The 22,464-nt window shown below is 43.1% G+C and overlaps 1 protein-coding gene across 4 annotated transcripts in view; it reads left to right on the top strand.

Annotated features, from left to right (window-relative positions):
* Positions 1-12,199, top strand: part of LOC307203635 (opioid-binding protein/cell adhesion molecule homolog) — a 763,808-nt gene extending 751,609 nt beyond the window's left edge. For all 4 annotated transcript variants that reach the window (XM_079954586.1, XM_079954584.1, XM_079954585.1 and 1 more), the window contains one exon: positions 9,357-12,199. In XM_079954586.1, coding sequence (XP_079810712.1) covers positions 9,357-9,457 — 101 coding nt within the window. In that variant the 3' untranslated portion in view covers positions 9,458-12,199. The remainder of the gene's footprint in view (positions 1-9,356) is intronic.
* The last annotated feature ends 10,265 nt before the right edge of the window (positions 12,200-22,464 follow it).

The raw sequence follows: 22,464 nt of genomic DNA, 5'->3' as shown, positions 1-22,464 counted from the left end.
AGAGCTCACCTATATCAGTGGTTGTCAGTCATGATAACTGAGTGCTATAACAAAATGTTGCAGGTTGTGTTCTTACCTCCCAGAAAGATCACTGCAGCTAAAGATGGGGGAGAAATTTGAACCAATTCACCTTTAAAGTCAAGACAATTTCTGAAATAATATGCCCGTGTGGAACGCAGCCATCTTTGAAATGCACACTTCTAAGTTTGAAATATGCCTCGTGAGTACTAGGTTTAAGGGAGCAATCAAGTAAAACAGCTATTGCCTCCATGGACTGCCTTGTGGGCTTCCTAGAAGCAACTGGTTGCCTATGGAGAAAGTATATGTTGGCATGCAACCAAGGAAATGGGGGCAATTGGCAGGCCTCCAGCTGGTTCCAGCCCACTGGCCAGTGTGCCAGGCGATCTCCAGTCCTTGGCATGAATCTGCGAGCCGAGCTTCAGTAGCTAGAGCATGCTACACAGCAGAGTAAACACTATTCAACAGAAGTAGCAGGAGAAGTTGTGTGAGCATATTTACAAGCAGTTTATTCAGCATACATCAGGACAAAAGGAAACTGTCTGATCTCCTTCTTGTCCGAAGCAAGACAGCTAAAGCAAAAGGTATACACAAACGGAAGTTCACAGCAAGCTGTGCTGGAGTGTAAACAGACATGTGACACACAACAAGCATGCCTGTTCTTAACGTGGAATGGAATATCCCAACAGTATAGATTTCTGGACTAGATAAACCTTTGCTCTCATCCCACAGAGTTTTGCTTGCTACCATTGGAAACCCTAACAATGGAAATCGCTCCCACATGATGCAGTGATGGCCCTCAACCATGGTGGCTTTAAAAGAGGATTAGACAAATTCATGGAAGAGAGGGCTATTGATGGCTACTAGCCAGGATAGCTATCCTCTGCCTCCACAGTTGGAGGCAGCAATGCTTCTGAATAGCAGTTACTGGAAACCAGAGGGCGGCAGAGGGCTCTTGTGCTTGAATGGCACCTGCTTGGCCACTGATGGACCATTGGTCTGATCCAGCAGGCTGTTCTTATGTTACCTGTTGCATAGAATTTTGGAATGCGTTCTAGGGCACAATGCCTTACTGCTGTCCACTGTCAAGGAAGTTCAGCACTCCCCTGTGGCTTCAGAGTGCACAGAGAAGATCAACAACGGCGGACAGGCTGCCTGCCTGCTACTTCATCTGCTCCAAATGATGTTTATTTGTATAGCACTTAAATCTAAGTGCTGCACTGAGATTTTCTCTCTTTGTAAAAGCTAAATATTGACACTGCAAGAGAGGGAAGGAACTGGAAGGGCAAAGGGAGAACTAATATATGCAAGGGATGTTTTCTGCGTATAGCAGCCCACTTTCACAAATGCTGATGCTCGTGATTATGAGATAGGGACGAGGGAGATCTCTGATTCAGTTCACATTTAAAAGCGAATTTAGCAGCTTTCTGAAACAGTAACAGAACCAAAACACAGCCATCTTTTGAAATTTGCGTTTAACCAGATTTTGCAGTGACGTTCCCCAACAATGTTTACAAAATGCATCTAAAAGTGTGCATGGAAGTGTATTGGTGAAAATAACATACAAAATGCATCATATTAGGGGAAATTGCTTGGAAAACTATGCATGTTAGTCAAAGGTGCATATGAGGGGGAAAAAGGGGCTTATCTGGAGAAATCCACACTAAAATGTTATATAATTTCCTTGAACATCTTTGGAAAAATGAGAAACAAAGAGACCCTAAATTGGCAGATCGACCCATCCCTACTACCCAAATTATAGCCTCTTTGTGTGTGTTTTCTTGATTTTCAGTTACAAATGAATTATATATAAAAATGGGGAAAACAATAATATAAACAATAACAACAATATGTCGGGGTACAGAGCAATCCCTCCAAAAAATGAAAATATAACAGAAGCAATCCCAGTTATGGTTCTTTGCATGTAAAGTAGTCAGAGAGGAAGGAGTCTGTAGCAGTGCTTTCTCTTTGAGATACTCCTGCTAAACGTCTGCTAAATCTCAGCCAAACTTCCGGGAACACAATATTAAAACACAGAGCCAGACTAGAGAGATAGAGAGTATTGATAGAACTGACGTCTCTCTCTGTTTCTATACATAAGCCTAAGGTCACAGTGGCATCTGTTTCTCAAGTGCCTGCCTGAAATAAAGACCTTGAGTGTTTTGATGCATCACCCACCTGACTCAGGGTTATTCCTTGCTGACTTTAGAACAGCTGCCGAATTGTATAAGCTATGGCGATGCCAGAGGGGTTTGGGGTTTTTTTTTGGGGGGGTGGGGGTATATTTTAACATATTAAAATATTATTTTTTGTATTTTTCAACACACCCAAATCCTCAAAATGGAATCGAATGCACATGTTTTCAACAAGTCCAGCTTTTAAAGTACAGGTGGGAAGCCTGTGGCCTCCCAGATGTAGCTGGACTACAATTCCCATCATGCATTTTCACATTGATAAGAGCAAGTTACTATGACTCTTTTCCAAACAATTACAACTGTGTCTTCCTCCATATCAGGTGTGGGGAACCTTTGGCCTTCCAAATGTTGCTGAACTACAACTCCCATCATCCCCAGCCATTGACCATGCTTGCTAGGGCTGATGGAGGTGTAGTTCAGCCACATCTGGAGGGCAAAAGTTTTCCTGACGCTTGCATTATGCTATCTGACAATGGCTCGGGTTGCTAATAACCCCGAGATCTGAAACCATTCAAGTCAGAAGTGCCCACGTAATGAAAACTGCTCAGTTATGGGAAGCTGGCATTATTCCATGTTTTCAGATAGAAAGAGGGCCTTTCCGTTTCACCTTAAATGAGGATTTCCCCACTGCCATCTCAAAGTTCGTTACGGAGGAGGGATTGAATCATAGGGCTGGCTTTCTTTTGGCTGACAGCAGCACTGATAGATTCTGTTACATTTTCCCCAACCTGCAAAATGTCAACCCATTAGAAAAAAAATGCAGACATTTCACATTTTATTTCTGATGAGTATTCTCTACCCCAACCCCTTCTTCCCGAATCATTGGCATCTGGTTATTAGTCGTAGCATTCCTAGTTCTGACACAGTCAGTTCAGCATTTGCTAATGTCAGCAGAGACACAGAGCATTGCTGTTCCGCCACTCCACCTTTCCCTTTTTTTGCAGAATGGTGCTGCCTTTGGCTCCAGACTTGAATTAGCCTCCCCCTCCTCTATAGAAAGACTCACAAACACTTCCAATCTCAGCGTTGAATGAGCACAAACCATATTTGATTTCCAAGTACCAAGGAAAGAAAGACACACAAAAAAGGAAAAGGAAAAGGAAAGGAGAACGCTGAATTCCCCTTAACAACAAAACTCATTTGAATTGCTCTACAAAGATTGTCTGGGTAGATGCTCATGAACACAATGCTGCATTCTGTTGTAATTAAGCAAAATAAAAGTTCTGTTTGCGATGAAACAATTTGGCTAAGCTGGTTTTTCATTGCAGAAAATGGGTTTGTAACTCTCCACTTATTCAGGAACACAGGAGCTAATTAGATTCTCTCCTGCCATTATTTTTAATTTTTTGCCGTTACAATAGTTGTTATCCCCTTGTCTTAAAATTAATGAGGTTAGAAAGCTCACTTCTTGTTCCTTTTTAAAGTTCAGGTTGCGGCTGAGCATCTAGAAATTTAACTTGGCGTATAATTATGCACCGAGGATTCTTTTCCTGCCTTTCTCTCCCCTGAATCTCTTTTCTTTAAAGAATCCTTTGATTTTTGCTGCGATTTTTGCTGATTGCATTTATTTAAGAGCGATGAAGGGGAATTGTTAGGCGCATCATAAACAGGCTAGATCTCCAGTGTTAAAAAAGCATGGGTCAAATTTGTATCGCGCAGCTCAAAAATTATGGATTCCCCCTTCAGTTCTGCCTCTACATATGGCTACTACAATTTGGGGGCTTCTTTTAGTGAATCCCCCACCCAACATAAATGCTTATCTGAATGCAGATAAATATCGGTTTTACCACATTTAGCACCATTCAGTAAGAAAACCAGTTGGAAATATCTGGGAAATGTCACCTCTTAGTGATTTCCTCCCCCACTTCAAACCAATTATCTTGCTTCATTTCATAACATGCACAAAAATGCATCTATTAGTGAATCTGGCATACCAGTGTGCTCTGCCAAATGTGCATATCAGGTAAAAACTACACAAAATTTGCATGAGAATGCTGATAATTTTTCATGAGAACTTAAAAAAAAAAAAGCAAAGCAATGTGGAAATGTGGATCACTGAGCTTAAAGGTAAAGATAAAGAACCCCTGACAGTTAAGTCCAGTTGCAGACGATTCTGGGGTTGCAGTGCTCATCTCGCTTTACAGGCCGAGGGAGCCAGCGTTTGTCCGCAGACAGTTTTTCCAGGTCATGTGGCCAGCATGACTAAGCCGCTTCTGGCGCAACAGAACACCAAAACCAGAGTAGCGCACGGAAACGCCATTTACTTTCTCGCCTGAGTGGTACCTATTTATCTACTTGCACTTTTTGGCATGCTTTCAAACTGCTAGGTTGGCAAGAGCTAGAACCGAGCAACGGGAGCTCACCCTGTCGCATGGGTTCAAACCAACGACCATCTGATTGGCAAACCCAATAGGCTCAGTGGTTTAGACCACAGCACCACCCGCGTCAGGAAAAATAAGAAACTGAAATTGCAGAATCACCCCTCGCTAATTAGACTTTGCACAACCCCTGTTTTGCTTTGGTTTCTTCTCTGCCCCACAGTTATCCACTCACCCCACTTACTGCATCTGCAGACATCCTTGCTGTTCCTTGACTCAATTTCCCTTTGAGGCTCACGCCTGGGTTTCCTGGGTTTGCATGAAGCTATATGGCCTGTGTGCTGCCTTTAAATGTTGCTCCTCATTGCTTTGAATCACATTGTCGTCTCGTATTGTTATGCCTCATCATTACATTTGTAAGCCACCATGAAAACTGATGTCTAAAGTCAGAAGAAGAATGTGAATATATAGATATATAGATATAAACACATGTGAACAGAAGAGGGCTGAGGGGGAAAACAGACTCTTAGAAACTCTGCCCTTTCAGTGGGTGGCAGTGTCTGTGTAAGGGGGGAGCCAAAAGAGAAAATTTGCCAGGGAGTGAGCTGTGTTCCTCAATGGGGAAGAAAATTCTCTTTGCTCAGCTGGTACAACAATATCAGCACAAAATCCCACAAAGTAGGCATTTAGCAATGCATTTTAAAACCTATTCTCTCTCCAAATATGCATTTCTAAATGCATTATCTCCCAAACTGCCTATTTTCAAATACATTTTGGTAATTATTTTGGAAGCAAGAACTGCATCAGAGCTTTGGGAAAGCACAAAATCTGGTGACCAAGAGCTCTTTGATCTGCCCATTAGTCTGAGAGGTGCAGATGGACGGCGGTATCTAACTAACACATATCGTCAGCAAAAAGATTTGTGCTTGAGCATCGAGATCCCCCCATCTTTTCCCCCCACATGCAACCCCCCTCCCCAAATCTGCTCCAGAGAGTTGTGGGAACCCATACAGCAGATATATGGGGTACATGGGGCAAGGAGAGGGAAATCCTGTTGCACAAGCAGAAATCCTTGTGCTGGCAGAACACGTTACTTAGCAATATTGTGGATGAAACCCGTAGACAGTTTATATGAGAGTGCAGAAAGACTGAATTCCCATGCAGGATTTTTTCACAGGGAGGCACCTCCAAGAAGCACATGCTATGTATGTAGAAAGAGATACAGGCTACCGGTGTATTTCCTACTTGTTTGCTTTCCATTCACGAATGTCACAACTTTGGCTTGCCAACATTTGGGGGGCACATTCTCACCATAAATTCAAAGCACTATGATAACACTCTCAACTGGCATGGCTTCTCCCAAAGAATCCTGGGAGCTGTGGTTCATTAATGGTGCTGAGAGATGTTAGGAGAACCTTCATTCCCCCTCCCAGAACTACAATTCTCAGAGTTCCCTGTGAGGAAGGATTGGTTTTTAGTCTGGGAATTGTAATTCTGCGTAGGGAATGGGGAGGTTTCCTAATAACTCTCAGCACCCCTAATGAACTGCACCTTCCAGAAATCTCATGGGGAAGCCATGATTATTCAAAGTGGTATAGCCCTTTAAACATATGGTGTGAATGTGAGCCTAGTCACCACATATGCCACAACATATTTTAATGGCTACAATAAAATGTCTCTTACAAACCTACGTCTACAGGGGGAGGGAACCTGTCAGGTAGGTACACTGACAAGGTCTCTGCAGGTAGATGTGTGCCCCCTGGCACCAGGTTGGCAATCCCCATCATAGCCCCATTATAGAGCCAGAGACCCAAAAGCAAGAGTCAGCCGCTCGTAACCTGTGTGTGCTGGAAATACATTTTTTTAAAAAAAGGGAAGCAATAAAAATCAATGCATCATTACTGGAACTATCCCCCGGTATTAAAGAAAAAAGAGGGGAAAGAGGAATGGCAGTCCCATTATCCAAGCCTGTATTGCCGCGGTCTCCTTTTGCAGTCTACCCGTGCACTGTGGTCATTATCAATTTTTAATTAGACGAGTGCCATTCAGCTAGTTTAACAACAACCGAAAGCAGTGCTTTGCATGTACTGAGACTGGAGGGACAGGAACGGATGGGGGCTGGGGAGGGGGAAGCACTCACTAGAGAATGAAACTACAAGAGTGTAAAACATTTAAGAGCAGTTACTTCATAAAGAGTTCCAGATGGGAGGAGCTCGGCACAGATGTGTTCTATTCCAAGACTCCAAGTCAATCAGTGTTGCAATAAAATTACAGATTAATGAATCAATCAGCACAAAGGGTTGCCAGCCTCTTTGGTTGCTAATTGTTGCAGTGGGGATTGGTGAGGAGTGGGAGGGGGTAGCTTGGGGGCAATGCAGCTCTTAAGTTAGCGAGAGGATTTCTTGTGAGCTTTGCAAATCTCTCAACAGCCTTCCTGTACCCTTCCAGATTTTTATTTTATTTCAGCTCACATTGGTGCCAACCAGCATGCTCAGTGGTGAGGGACGGTGGGACTTGCAGTGCAGCAACATATTGAGGGCCACAGGTTCCCTATCCCCAATTTACAATGGCGCTGTGGGTTAAACCACAGAGCCTAGGACTTGCCGATCAGAAGATCGGTGGTTCGAATCCCTGCGACTGGGTGAGCTCCCATTGTTCGGTCCCTGCTCCTGCCAACCTAGCAGTCCAAAAGCACCTCAAAGTGCAAGTAGATAAATAGGTACTGCTCTGTCGGGAAGGTAAATGGTGTTTCCGTGTGCTGCTCTGGTTCGCCAGAAGCGGCTTAGTCATGCTGGCCACATGATCCGGAAGCTGTACGCCGGCTCCCTCAGCCAATAAAACAAGATGAGCACCGCAACCCCACAGTCAGCCATGACGGGACCTAATGGTCAGGGGTCCCTTTACCTTTAAAAGGGAAATATGCTTTGTGGTCCCCTCCTTTCCCAGCACAGGCACTACCATTTATTGCATTCCCAGTCAAAGTAAGGAAGAAGGAGGTTGGAGAAAGCAATAAAGCAAGAGACAGTTCTCTTCCCACATAGAGACTGGCACAGTGCTTAAAATAAGCTCTGCAGGTCATGCTTTCCATACCATCAACTTGGGCTGTTTGGTCAGCAAGCACAAAAAGCAAGGCCTTTTTAGTGGTGGTGCTAAAGGTCTGGAATTCCTTCCCTCTTAAAACCTCTCTTTCCCCCCACCCCATTTCCCCTTTAAACTTAAAACCTCTCTTTTGACAAGCCCTCAATGTCTTGCTGCTGCCAAGTTCTTTGTATTATATTTTAAATTGTTGCCGTTTCATTTGTTTATGGTAGGATTGCTTGGTCTTTTGCCGTACATATCTTTATTTCTATCTTATTCTGTGTGGCCACTCTGAGAAGTATGATATATTAGCAGATTTTGCTTTATATCCCACTTTTTTTGTCTGCTGGGTTCATCTGACATGAATTAGCAACACTGAGCCATTGGCTGCATTCACGTGGCAGTTTATTCCATTTCCCTCAATGTTTTCCTAACTACAAATTTTCATGTTATATGTGAGCTTTCGCACAACATAAAAGCCACTTCCATAAAGGTAGTGGAATGTGGTGCATGTTTAGTGCTCATTTCCATGTTATTTGATTCCAGGTGGGGGAAATCCATTTGCAGCCCTCTTAATACACAACATAGTGAGTGCAAAGTGACAAAATGTGGAGCAGTATACCAGGATAAAGTGCTTTTCTGCTCTTTTCATGGAGCAATCATGGGGCAATGGAAGAATGCATGTGCAGAAAGGGTGGGGGAGTCATGATGCCATCCAGTGACATTTGTAGTTGGCTCACACCACACCCAGTGGTGCAAATGGAATTTAGCATAGCCACAGTTCCATAGCACAACAGGTACTGCAGTGTAAATGGAACCTTAGAAAAAGAGACAGAAGTGCCAGCATTATAATCAGGACAACTAATGCAGTATTCCCAGTGTCTGAACGCAACCTTGGACTCATGGAATATCCTATCTTCTAGTATGGCCCCAAGAAAGAGAATGAAAATATCTGCTTCCTGACATTCTTCATTATGTCTGAATGGGGAACTCTGTTTGTTGGCACAAGCCAGGATCAGAAATCATGGTTTGATCCTGGTATGTTTCAACATACCTTAGTTTGTAGAGTTTAAACTTTATTAACTAACCAGAGTTCACCCCTTTCACATGTAACCATAAACCATGGTTAGCTAAACCAGGAATCAAATAATTCCTTATCACAGGCATGCTGGAGGAAGAGAGATGAAGCAGAAGCACAGAAGCATGCTCTCATACTGCTAAACTATGGGCTAATGTTACTTCTGAAGTAGGTCCTATGTGAGAATGAGTTGTAAATGAATCTCACGCAAGTTCCTATTACAGCAATACAGCCGAGGAATTTCAGTGTGTCAACAAAGGAGGAGGCACTGCTTTGATATTGGAGGGAGGTGTCCCTGAAATAATTCTACCCAAGGCCCCCACCCCAAACCTGGAACCAACACTGCCCATCCCAGACACTCCATCCAACACTTTTGAAAAATACTTGAATTCTCTGTCTCCTGAATACATAGAAACACTGCCTTATACTGAGTCAAAACCAATGGTCCATGTTGCCTAGAAATGTCTACACATAACTGGCAGTAGCTCTCAATGAGTTAAGGCAAGAGTGTCTCCCAAAATCTGGAGATGCTGGGGATTGAATCTGGGACCTTCTGCTTACAGAGCAGATGTTCTGCCACTGAGCTATGACCCTCCACCCCTTATCCTTGAAATAATAACCAGCTTCTCTACCTCTCTCTCTCTCTCTCTCTTGTCTCACTTGATCCAGGCCCAGGAGCAGTCCACGATGGCAACAATGCAGCTTCCAGAGCGATGGCCTGCCTCTGGCTATCAGGCACCCTCTTTGCTCATTTCCTCCTCAAGTTTTGATAAGAAAAGCGAGGGTCCTTGCAGATGACGCCTGGCTTCTCCCACACCACAGACTTTTAACCATCCACACTGCTGGGGGGTGGGAGGGGGTTAAGAAACAGCAACAGCCGTCTACAGCTTGAACATACTGCCGGAAGGGGAGGGGGAGGACCAGCTGGGTTCCAGGTCAAGCACCCATTCAGGATCGGCCAATCATGGGCATTTCCCAAAAGCAGAATTAGTTTTCATTTTCCTTCCCTTTGACCCCACCACCCTTCTAAAATACCCTATTTATATATTAAAAAGAAAAAGAAAACATGTCAACCTCTCATTTTACCATCCTCAGTGGAGCCCGCCCCAAAAATTGCCCCAGGAGAATGAGACCTCTTGGTCCTGAGAGATGATGCACAACAGGAAGTTGGGGAGGGGGGGATGCAAGTCAAAAAGTGTCCTATTATCTCTGTGTCTCTTGAGCAAAAGGATTGTTCTTTCTACTTGTAACACTGTACATACCTGTTCATGTTTCTAAGTGTCCGATTACACTCTGGTTTCAACTCGCTTCCGTCTGGGTGGATGTTTTGATGGGGTTGCAATCCTGCCTCCAATGCCATCCTCTTGCCCCATTCCCTCCCACCCTAGCATATGGATTGTATATGGAAGCATGAGGGCTGGGAGGGACGATGGTCCGCTCACACATTCAGACAGAGATTTCCTCCACTGTTGAGAGCACATTAAGAGGAAGCCCGGGGTGTGCCCGGCTTCCTCTCCCCTCTTTTTAAACTCAGAGTGACTCCTCAATCTCGATAAATTGACAGAACAGCAAGTCATGCGTCTCCCATTTATCAGTATAATCATACCACTGTTCTGCCCATTCACCCATCCATCTAATTATCCATCCATCTAATTATCCATCCATCTGCCTTTCCAGCCATATATTTGCCATATTTATCAATCTATCAATGTAATTATCTGGAGCCCCCCCCCTTTTTAATCCAAATATCTCCTTCTCGGTTCCCCATCTGCACTTCCACCCATCCATCAGTATAATCACCTTTATTGAGTCGCACCTTCATGTAGTCAACATTTAAATTCCTCATAATTTAACCGATTATTATTTTGAAATTTTGTGGGAGCCTCGTCTCTCTCTCTTTTCGGGAGGAGGTGCCTTTTCTGTAAAAGGAGGACATTGAGGGGCAATTCACATAGGGTCCAGAACCAGTGGCACAGATAAACAAATAGGGGACATTATAAAATCAAAGAGAATTGTGACCACAAAGGCATAGCATTCAGTAGCACTCTGCCAGATACGCTTATGCAGAAATCATTGGTTTTTACGCCTCCTCATATCCTCGCCTTAAAGTGGCATAAACCTGTCCCTAACTAAATTTTTGCAGTTCTAAGCAATGCCTTAAAAGTAATTCACTAAAGATGACATTGTGATTTTTTTTTTTGGGGGGGGGGAGTATTCTACAATTATTATAGTGCTCCCAATATTCTTTAGCATATGGGCTTTGAAATAGATTTGGCACATCATCTCTCCAGCCCAAATTTGCCCTGCCATCCCCTTTGTCCACTGGCATGTCCATCCCATCATTAGCTGCCAATGGGGGTGGGGGAGCAATTCCTTTCCTAGTTTATTGGGACATTCGCCTGGCATTTGTTTAAGAACCTTTTGAGCAGGGGGGAATTGAGCACCAAGTCTTTCCAAGTATTTAATTAACATTGAAGGGGAGGGGAAAGGAAACGGGAAGGAGAAATAAAGAAAATCATGATTTTCTGCATCTCTTAGGCTCTCCTCTGAGCCCTAAAAAAAAGGCCGGGAGATCTTTCAGGTCGCTGTTTGCTAAAGCCAAGCAACGGATCACATTGTCAAAAGTTTCATTTCACTCTGAGGACTCAGTTTCTGAAATTTCTGGCACTGCCCACTCCTTGCCTGACGGGTGCAGGACATGACCTACCACAGAGAGCCACTTCTGCCCAAACAACAACAGAGGTTGTGGCGGTGCCAACAAGGAGTGCAGGAATCTATTTTCTGGGACGTGATGTCTTTGGAATCTATTTTGTGGACTGAAAGCATGACAACGACAGACATCTACCAAGGTTGATTTGGAGAGATATACTATCAACAGGTCAGCGCTCTTTAAATCAAACATTGCCCATTTCAGATCTTGCCCCAGGACTGAGTAGGACAAATGGGGATGAATAGAGTAATTACACACTATTTTATGAAGACCAGCTGTGTGGGGGAACCAATTAGCTCTCTGTCAAATTTATGCTGTTTCCTCTGTTATGCAAACAGGTGGGATAAGAGATGGAAAAACTAGTAACAACAGTTTACCCATGCTACATTTTTTTTTTTCTCTTAGACAACTTTCCCCATAGAATGATGGTCTCGAGACCATCCTGTACAAGTCAAGACTGGAAGTCAAGTCAAGACAGGAAGTCCCAAAAGCAGTAAGGAAGTATGATGCCTGCTGTACTGAGCTGCTAACAGCCATGTCTTGGGAACACTAAAATGACCTTGTGGATGGCAAGTGACTGGTGGTGATTCCCAATGGGTCTACCTGGATGATTCAAGGTGTCTAGAATATCTATACATGTAAAACACGAATGATTTAAAAGAGTCTGATATTTACTTATACAAGACTAAACATTTGGGTGGTATATTCATTTTTTTAAGTAAAACAGGTTGAAAGGCTCAGACTTTGCTTTGACATGAATGATGAACACAAATCCACCATAAATGCATTATTATTGAATGTACAGCCTTTGCTTCCCATAGCTTATTTTTTTTCTGCTGAAAGTAGCAAGCTTTCCTTCACGTATCAAGAAATGGAGATGTAGTAGTCAGGCCCTTATGGGGGGTGGGGAAAAAGGAGGGAGATAAGAGAGAGAACTGGCACATACGGCTTCTGAACATGTTTTTGTTGTTCCGTCAATTTTAGCATATGCTGTCCTTCCAATAGTGGAATGGTGGGGCAGTGTAGCTCAACACACAAACACACACACAAAAACCTTCTAAGGAAGGGAAAGCACCTTAACTGGAAGGCTGCGCAGAAGCATGTTACTATGAAGAGAGCAAAATCACAAGCCATTGGGATGCTGATTGAATCTCTACAAGGAATTTGCAGCAGTGTCTTTTAATGCAAAATAGTTTTGTGCCCCAGCAGGAATTGCTTTGCTGGATGAAGTACACACACACACACACACACACACACACACACACACACACACAGGTTCTTCAGCTATGTTCCTAGTTGACTTAGATCAATGTCAAAGTAGACCTCAGCATAAGAACTTTTGTGCTTGAACTGGCTCTGGAAGTCACTAGAATTCTAGGACCTCTTGTTCCTTGGACAGAATTGGTGTAAACCTGGAGACACAGAGTGTCATTAGTCCCAAAAGGATGACTGACTGTAACAGAGTTGTGGGTGGAAGAGACATTGTAACTTTCAGAAAAAGGCTAGGGAAATAAATTAGATTTAAAATCCTGCTGGGAAACTCCTGAGGGTTTAAATATGGCAGTTTCGCTGAGCAATCAGCTCTAGAAAGCTAATCCCAGGCAATTCTATTCTGCGAGCATTGTGTTGATTTTGCACGCCAGTCTCTGGTACCTTGTCTTAGAATGTCCTGCAAGCCCCATGGAGGAGGGCTGGAACTAAGTGGAAGGATTGAGGAGAACCTCTACCTTCAAATGATGATGACAATGATGAAGTTCTGTTGGAAGTTTTTTTTCTGTAAGCAAAGTGAATAATTTATTCCAGAACCATGTGCACTGAAGAAGTGGTGATTCACCATGTACTAAATTTGCCTGATAGCCGTTAAAATTAAGTGCCTGATGCATGGTGTTTGCAAATATTACCTAGATGCATTCAGAACAAAGTTCTGGTACCCTGAGATCTGCAGATTAAGGGTGGTATACAAATTTAATAAATAATAATAATAATACAAAGCTTAGCTGTGACTGGGAGTGGCGCAGCAAACATGGGCCTCCATTCATACCAGCGAGGCCTCGCAGGAAGCTTCCAGTCTGGCTTCACTGAAATGAATGGAGATTGTGCAGCACCAGCACTTGGTAAGTCATGTCCGTTGGTTGTGAATGAACCCAAGTGCAGTTGGCTGTGCCCATTCATTTCAGTGAGACTTTGTATGAGTAGCTGGACCCAGGATTGCAGTCATTGATCCTAATCATAGTCACTTAAGTCTCATTGAAATCAATAGGATAAGTTAGCTGTGAACGGCACGAATCCTAGTAACTTCCATTTGTTGGAGGAGGCTTCACGTCTGAGGCTTAATGAGGCCCTTCTGCCGTGAAACATTGGAAGGTGCCTTATACCAAGAAAAAGGTTTTGTATTGCCTTCACAGTGATCAAGAGTGGTTCTCCAAAGTTTCAGACAGGAGTCTTGGGCAGCCTTCACTGCTTGAAGCACTATGATACCACTTTAAATGGTCGTGATATCTGGGAGCGCTAGTTTGTAAGGGTTCTGTGAGGTGACAGGAGACCCCCTTGTTCCCTTCCCAGAGTGGTTTAACAACCAATCCCTCATCACAGGAACTTGGGGAATTGTAGTTTTCTTTTGGGGGGGGGGTATTAAGGGGTCTCTCCTAAAAACTCTCAGCAATCTCAAAAAATCAAAGTTCCCAGAATTCTTTGTGGGAAGCCATGACTGTTTAAAGTTGCATCATAGTGCTTTAAATACATGGTGCAAATGTAGCCTTTTCTGACCCAAACCAGAGATGTGTTTGAGAGAGAGCCTGGGGCTACTTTGCATAGGATCTGCCACTGAACTGTGCAGCACATCCTATCAACACAAGGATCCCTTCCCCCTCCCCCCACATACTCTTAAAATCTGTTCAAAGTGTCCTCCCATTGCACAAGTGGAAATCCTTTCACTGACAGGACAGGTTAGTTGATTGCCACTATTTGTAATGGGAATGCAAAGGCTGCATTGGCCAAAATGCTTGTTTGCAATACAAATCATTTATCCTTGTCCAAACTGATAATGCAGATAGCATGTGAGAAGTTGAAGGGCAGTGTGAACCTCACTTATGTATGAAGAGCATGCCAAATTGCTTCAGGAAGATGCTTTGGCATCTTCCAAAAATTATCCTCCCCAAGAAAGCAGAAATATAGGGCAGAGCCACACTGTTCATGGAAAGCACATCTAACACACATTTTAAGCATACACCTTTCCCCCAAAGAATCCTGGGGACTGTGGGAACTGCAAATTATAGCTCTGCAAGGGGAAACTTCAGTTACTGTGATTCTTTGGAGGAAGTCATGTGTATTGAATGTTCTTTCAATGGCTGGTGTGGATCTACCCATACTATATAAATCTCCAAGAGACACCTGTGGTAGAATCAAGCTTAATGTCAATGTGCCACAAGGCATTTTGTATGTGTGTGGGGGGGGGGAATAATAATAGCCATCTTCAAGTATCTGAAGGGCTGTCGCATGGAACAAGCCTGTTTTCTGATGTTCCAGAGGGAAGGGCCCAAACCAGCAGATATAAATTACAAGAAAGGAGATTCTGACTAAGCATTAGGAGGAACTTTCTTGTGGTAAGACCTATTTGGTAGTGGAACAGAGTAGCTTGGAAAGGGGTGAACTTTCCTTCACTTGATGTTTTTCAACAGAGGTTGGCTGGCTATCTGTCAAGGATTATTTAGCTGTGATTCCTGCCTTGCAGGTGGTTGGACAAGATTGCCCTTGGGGTCTTTTCCAACTCTACAGTTCTATGGTTCTATGATTTTAATAATATGTATGCAACTTAGATTATTTTCAACTGAATAATACTAACACCTCAACATTTTTTAAACACACACATGGAGAGACAAGAAATTGTAGGTCAAAAACAGCCAACTTCCTTTCTTTGCTGCCAATAAAAATAATAAGGAATGGTTTCCTGGTGCTTATTAACAAGGAATGCAACAGCAACAACAACAGCAGCAACAACAACAACAACAACAACAACAACAACAACAACAACAACAAAATAATAGAGGAAGTTTGCAACAAAGTTTGGTACAGCAAAATTGTGGTGTCTTTCTTAAAATCCTCATGAAAACTGGCAATGTGAGCAGAAGACTGCATTCTACACATATGCCTGATGGCTAGAGTTCCTGATCAAGATGATGCAGTGGTCAATCCTCCTCCCGAAGAAGAATCTTCTCAAATGCATCTTTTGAGCATCCATGAGCAGCAATTTCAGAAAGCTGTGGATGCATATTGAACACGCTCCTTGCTGCACCAAGGAAAGTGATGCAGCAGCCTTGTGGAAGAACTGCTCCTTACTGCTGAAACAAGAGTCTTTGCCTCTCACCATGGAGAGGCTTGGAGAAAGGGAAAGCCAAAGACTTCACACCGAGACAGCTTCTGATCTATATGCTTTACCACCACCAACAGCAAAAGTTTAAGCCATTTGTGTGTTTCTAGATTTGGGGAACTAAAAGGAAAAATTATGTACAAATTCCCCTCCATGCACACACACACAAACAAATGGGGGAGTTCCAAATAACCTTTATAAATGGCAAGCATTATACCTAATGGCATCTGAGAACAAGCCTTTTAAAAACGAATAAATGCCAAAGTCCACTCTACATTCATTCGAGGACAAACGCTCTCTGCAGTTTTAGAAGCATAGAAGAATACATTTGATCTATGTATATTATCCATTAAGGCTGCAACCCAAAGCTTCATGGAGGTTTCTGTGTGCATGTGAGGCTCCATGAAAGCTCATGTGGAGCTCTGTGAACATCCTCAGAGCTGTTGCATGCAAACCGGATTGGAATATAAGTAGTCAACGCTTCCGGATAAAGGCTTGGTCATATTCCCTAAAACTTGCATATTTCGTAAATCTGCATTCACCCTGACTGTAGATCCCTGTGCAATCATAGATGCACAGAGCTTTCCTGCACATATGGTGTTCCCCTTTCAGTTCATAAGGGTTTATTCTGTGCACTGAAATATTCTTTTGGGTCTGCTCCCTCCAGTGAAATGAATGGGGAAGCCCTACATGCGCTCAGGAGCTCCCATGCCTAGGAAAGATGACTGAGCAAAACAAGTGTGTCAGATTTTGTTCTGCTTAAAACAAAACAAAACAAAACCCAACCTGCTAGATTTAAGGCCAAGACAACTAAAGGGAAAATTAAACAGACCTGTCTCAAAAGCAAACAATGTTGACGCCTGGTCCTTTGCATTACATCAAGGACATCGACTATGGCTCCCCACCACACACAGTTTCATGATGGAGACTCTCCCTTAGCCCCGATGAAGCCACACCACTCACTCTTCTAAGTTAAGCAAACAAAAATAAGACCCAGAATTGAATAATTGCTTCTGTTTGCAGCTACTGGGGAGATTTTTATTTTTAAGGGGGGGGGGGAATCATTCAAGTTACTTGTGCAATGTATAAGTGCAATTGTGAGGAAAACATGTTGGGTGTATGAAACCGTTAACCTGTCAGATTTCAGAGTCCTTATCTTTGCTAGACTTACACGTTCTTCTGTGACTTATCAATGGTGCAATTCTTCCAGCTGTGTCAAAGCTATGGGCGTGAACAATGTTTTCACACAATTTTATCCTTTTAAAAAAAGAAAACTAAAAAAATAAGCAAAGTAGTAAATCAATTATCAGTGTTAAAATGCTTTAATGAGAAAAAAGAGAAAATTCAAATGGAAGTTTTCAAAGGCTTTTATTAATTTAATTTTATTTTATTCTGTCCGCCTTCTAGAAAAAAACTTTTAAAATTTATTTTTTTGATCTCTTAAAGCAAACAAGATCAAGTCTCTTTTTCCTGTCAATAATCGTATTAAAAAGGGTGAATATACTACCTGAATTTTGTGCATGTTACATTGTAGTTGTAACCTTTTCTAATTCAGGAAGAATAAGAGATGGTTGTGATTGTGCAGTGTATCAATAAAGTTTGACGAAATTTGTACCTTTGGGGAAATTTTATACAAGGCTATATTTTATTCCATACTTGCACACACCCCAAAATACATAAGGCGACTCAACATTCATCACACCCAGTAGTGTGACTTGAGTAACTGACGTCCATTGATTTTTAATTTTTTTAGGGGTCCTACTCTGAGTACGACCTGGTTGGGTATCACCATTATTATTTTATTTTCATTTATTTAACATAAATATATGGACAGGGCCAGGTTGGGGAAGGCATAATGAAAAGGGTGGGGAGAGCCTTGGGAACAGAACCCTTGCCTTTGAAGTCCTGGGTGGGGAGAATGAAGCCCAGAAATCTGTCAGTTGTGCCTTACCTAGGCAGTCCTCTTAAGTGATGGACAATTCCTGCCCAGAAATCCTCCTGCCTCCATTTGTCCCTTTAGGGGCTCTTGGTACATGTCCCCACTTCTGCTCTTTTCTTAATTATTATTTGTAGTATTTATTTATTGCCTTTATAGACCACCCCCCCCCAAAGAGCTCAAGGTGGCATACATGGTTCTTCCCCCTCCTTGTTTAATCCTCAAAACAATCCTGCCAGGTAGGTTTATGCTGACAGGCAGTGACTGGCCCAAGGTCACCCAGTGAGCCGAATGGGGATTTGAACCCTGGTCTCCAAGGTCCCAGTACACCACATGGTGGCAGCTGCAGCCTTAAACCACATGTGGTCTCTGCTACAGTAACAAGAACTGAACATTTCCACACATGAAAAAGGAGGGTAGGGAAGTGCACATCAGCCAGAAAATAAGAGCATATGTGGTATAATAAACTTATTTAGGATCCCCATATTCTGGGAACCCTCCTCTCTGATCAACTGCACTCTAAATGCCTTTGTAGGTATATCCATTGACCTGTTTACCCCAGAAAACACACAATTTTCTCCCCATCTCTCTTCACCCCTAGAGGAATGGTTCACCATCCCATTTTCCACAGCCTTATTTCACTCTTCTCATCATTCATCATCGACAAAACACTATTTTCCCTATCACTCAGCACACCAACAAGCCACACATGTGCGCATTCAGAGGCTCTCCATCTTTTCCCATTCATCTCCACTCACACATCCATCAATACGTTGTACCAAACACAACCATCCTCACCATCATAGGCTTCCATCGCTTCTGCCAATCCAAACCCAGTGTGATTTAGACTCGGCTCATGCCACTTTTATGAAAATGCTTCAGCGTAATGAACTCTTTCCTTTTATCTCTCCTCCGGCATGGGAAAGCTGTGTGTAGCTAGTCTACAAATACACCAGTTAAACAGAGCTGATAAAGAAAAGGTATTGTGTCCAACATGTTATTATCATTTTTTTTTTAAAAAAAAGAACCTCTGTAAAAAACAAACAAAAACACCAGAAATGCTTCCAGAAATGTAAAACCATTAAAGATGTTTCTGTCTCTAATAAGAAGTATCAAAGGCAGAGGGGAAAATCAAGCTGCTGGGGGCAGGGAGAAAATTAAAGGAGATCAAAGAGGAACATGTGCTTAACTCCTTTCTACTAGCCTTATCTAATTTGGCCATTAGGATATATTTTGGAGCTGTTACGAAACCAGCTACAATTACGGTATTTGGTCTTACCCTTGATTTGAATTGTGCAGCAGGGAAAGGAGATTCTAAGCAGGAGCCAGGGCTGTAAGACAACCTTCCCTTATTACTCGGGGTACTTCCTACAGATGGCACAAAGTCTGGTAACCTGAGTGTGTCCCGACCTTTGGAAGTGAGACACAGAGGCGCAGTAACTCACTGAATATTGCTTCCTAGTGTACATATATAATTAGGACTTTTGCTATCTACAGCTTCTCTGTATTTTTAAAAAGCCATTCTAAATGGAGAAAGGATGCAGGCACGATGAGAAATAGGAAGAAAATGGGGCAATGGATATCAATAGCCTGTGTGCTTGTGTGCGCACATGTACGCATGCATTAGGAGTATGCACTGACCACAAGATTTACTTTGGAGTATGACTTCGCATTTTGGAAAACACCCTGCCATGGTTTAAGGCACATTCATAGGTCACCCGATTCAGCTTGGGGAAATATATATCTAAGTATAATAATAATAATAATAAATTTTATTTATATCCCGCCCTCCCCAGCCAAAGCCGGGCTCAGGGCGGCTAACAACAATAAAATAGTACAACATTCTAAAATAATTTCATTATAAAATTAATTCAAATCAAATTGATGGCAACCATTAGGCTAAAATTGTGTGAAGATTGCCAAAGGAGGGAGTCAGGCTGGTGGAACAGCTCTGTCTTGCAGGCCCTGCGGAAAGATGTCAAGTCCCGCAGGTCCCTAGTCTCTTGTAACAGAGCGTTCCACCAGATTGGAGCCACAGCCAAAAAAGCCCTGGCTCTGGTTGAGGCCAGCCTAACCTCCCTGTGGCCTGGGACCTTCAGGATGTTTTTGTTTGAAGACCGTAAGTTCCTCTGTGGGACATACCAGGAGAGGAGGTCTCGTAGGTACGAGGGTCCTAGGCCGTATAGGGCTTTAAATGTTAAAACCAGCACCTTAAACCTGATCCTGTACCCCACCGGGAGCCAGTGCAGCTGGTATAGCACCATATTGCCATCATTTTATTTTTGATAGAAGTAGATAAAACTTGCAGGCACAACAGCCCCTCCAGAGCAGGTAACGCCTGCACAATTAGAGGCCCAGAGGCTTTTGTGTTGGTCAACATTAAGAGTTAGATTTTTAAAAGGAAACTTCTATAATTCCCCTCTCCTCAGTGTTGGGGCAGGACTGGATGAGTTTTACTGGCAGAGCTACCTCTTCTGAATAAATCCTGCCAAATTTTAGACTGAGAGCTGATGTGATGAATAGGATGGCCTTTACAGTAGTAGTAGTAGTAGTAATAATAATAATAAAAAGGAATACACTGCTAGACTCACAACAAGCAGTGGGACTAGCACAGCCTCATTCAATTTTTCCATAAATTGGTGTGCAACGTAGCCCTCATCTTGCAAGCATCACAATGATGTGCAGGAAGTGTTGTCCCAGGTAATTATTTGGTGAAGAATACAGTGGCTCATATTTGGAGGATATTATCCAAAGTGGCCTTTTTTCTCAAGAGCTGAGAGGGTGGGGGTAATTCGGAAACTTTCTCCAGGAGAAAAGTAACCCAGCAACACACCTTCTGAGAAATTTCAGCTCGGCTCGGCATCCACAACAAGTTCTGGTCCCCTTCTTCCCCCTCCCCTTTCCCAATTTCATGGTAGTGACTTTCTGAGCTGCAGGGAAGAACCTGTTCTCCTCCTGAGCAGCCTGGCCATGGCAATCGAGCAGATGGACTGTGACATTTTCACTATTGTATTGCAAGGGCTCAGGCCATTAATCAGAGGGTGACATGGGAATCACAAGGGAAATGAGGGGGCCCAGGAGTAATTCGCTGCCATTTACCTGTGAGGTTCCTAGCACAGCCCCTACTTTGCTGCAGGCAATAAGCAGTTGCTGTGCCTAATAACTTTCTACACATGACCCATCAGCCACCGGGGCCAAGACTCCCTCCCTTGACCACTGAATGTTGCTTGAACCTGGCAATGGTGGCCAGATTTTCCTTGAGCCCCATCTTCAAGGAAACATGTGTTTTGTTTGGTGTAATGCAAAACACTTTTTAAAAATGCAATAATATGTTGTAACAAATAAAAGAATACTTGTGAAGCACAACCCAGGGGGGGGAGAGGAGACACGACTGTGCAATGCTACAAGGTGATGCTCAGACTAAGTTTGTACATGAGGCGCTGGTGGAGAATGTTTTTCAGCTTAGGGACTGCATTCCCTTCCAGGCAACTTTTTGAGGGTCACATGGCAATGGTGGGCAGGGCCAGAGGAAAAAGTGGGTGGGGTAACATACATAAATGCTACCTATGTACAGTAAGGTCATTTACTACATACAGTGATACATTAGGGCTTATGAGGGCTGTGGATTGGAGGAAAGCATTGTGGCTGAGGAGGTGTGGCCTATGGGGAGTCCCAGGGGCCAGACTTAAAGGTCAGGAGGGCCACCTTTGACCGCCAGGTCCATAGGTGCCAACTCTAAGGGCTGAGGTCCCTTTACCCCCCTCAATTAAAAATTTGAAGGGACTGTCGCTCAAAAAATGTTGATACTCATTGCCATTCAAATGGTGTGCACACACTGCATCATGTGATCAATTATGTGGGGCGGGACTTACTTTGGCCCCTCCAATATTTTTTTTCAGATTGGCACCCCTACCCAGGTCTGAAGTCGAGACCAAAGTCTTAAAAACTCAAACATAACTTCTGTGGTAAAACTCTAAGGAAACATTTACATGGAAAACAATTCACTTAAAAAAGAAGTGTACATGCAACAACTGTGAAGCAAAGGATACTGTGGCCGGGTTGTTGGTGATAGCCAAAACATTAAATTAAGAAATACATTTACATGGAAAAAGCAGGTCTATGTGGGATGCACACTTTGGAGAAATGTTGCTCATCCGATCACTGATTGGTGACTTCCCTTGGAATATCCCACTTGGGAGACTTTGGCAACATCTCTTCAGTAAGAAGTGTGAAGCTGCTGGCATTTCCATTTGTCAAGTTTTGGCTCCCAATCAAAGATGGCATTCCTTAGATCTTGGGGAGGGGAGTACATCTCATGCCTACTAAGAATGAACTTAAATGCACATATTATAATGTTTGGAGGCTGTGTCCTGCCAATCTTGAATGGCAAAGCTTGTTTTGAACTAGAAAAGAAAGGACAAACCCAGAGTGTGGCTTGGATCCTAAAACAAATGAACAAAGGGAAAGTTTGCTTTCCCTCCTTCACATATGCGCCCCCCAAAAACTCTCTGCTGTGGGTGAAAGGTAGCATCCTGAACAAGGTGGAACAAGGTGTGTGTGGAGTAGGCTGGGCAGTTATGCATGGCTTAAAAAGAGGATTTGCATCACTAAAAAAAGAGGACATGGATTTGCATAACATTTGCACGTGGTACTTTGTATGCATAGGCATACATTTAGAAATAATAACTAACATTTAAATTTTCCCTGTTTATGGCTCATTATCTCTAAGCAAGCTTGGCAACCAATAGAGAATGCCTTCAAATAG

Source organism: Podarcis cretensis (assembly GCF_951804945.1).
Source record: "Podarcis cretensis genome assembly, chromosome: 15".
Taxonomy (NCBI): domain Eukaryota; kingdom Metazoa; phylum Chordata; class Lepidosauria; order Squamata; family Lacertidae; genus Podarcis; species Podarcis cretensis.
This window is presented reverse-complemented; position numbering and strand designations above follow the sequence as displayed.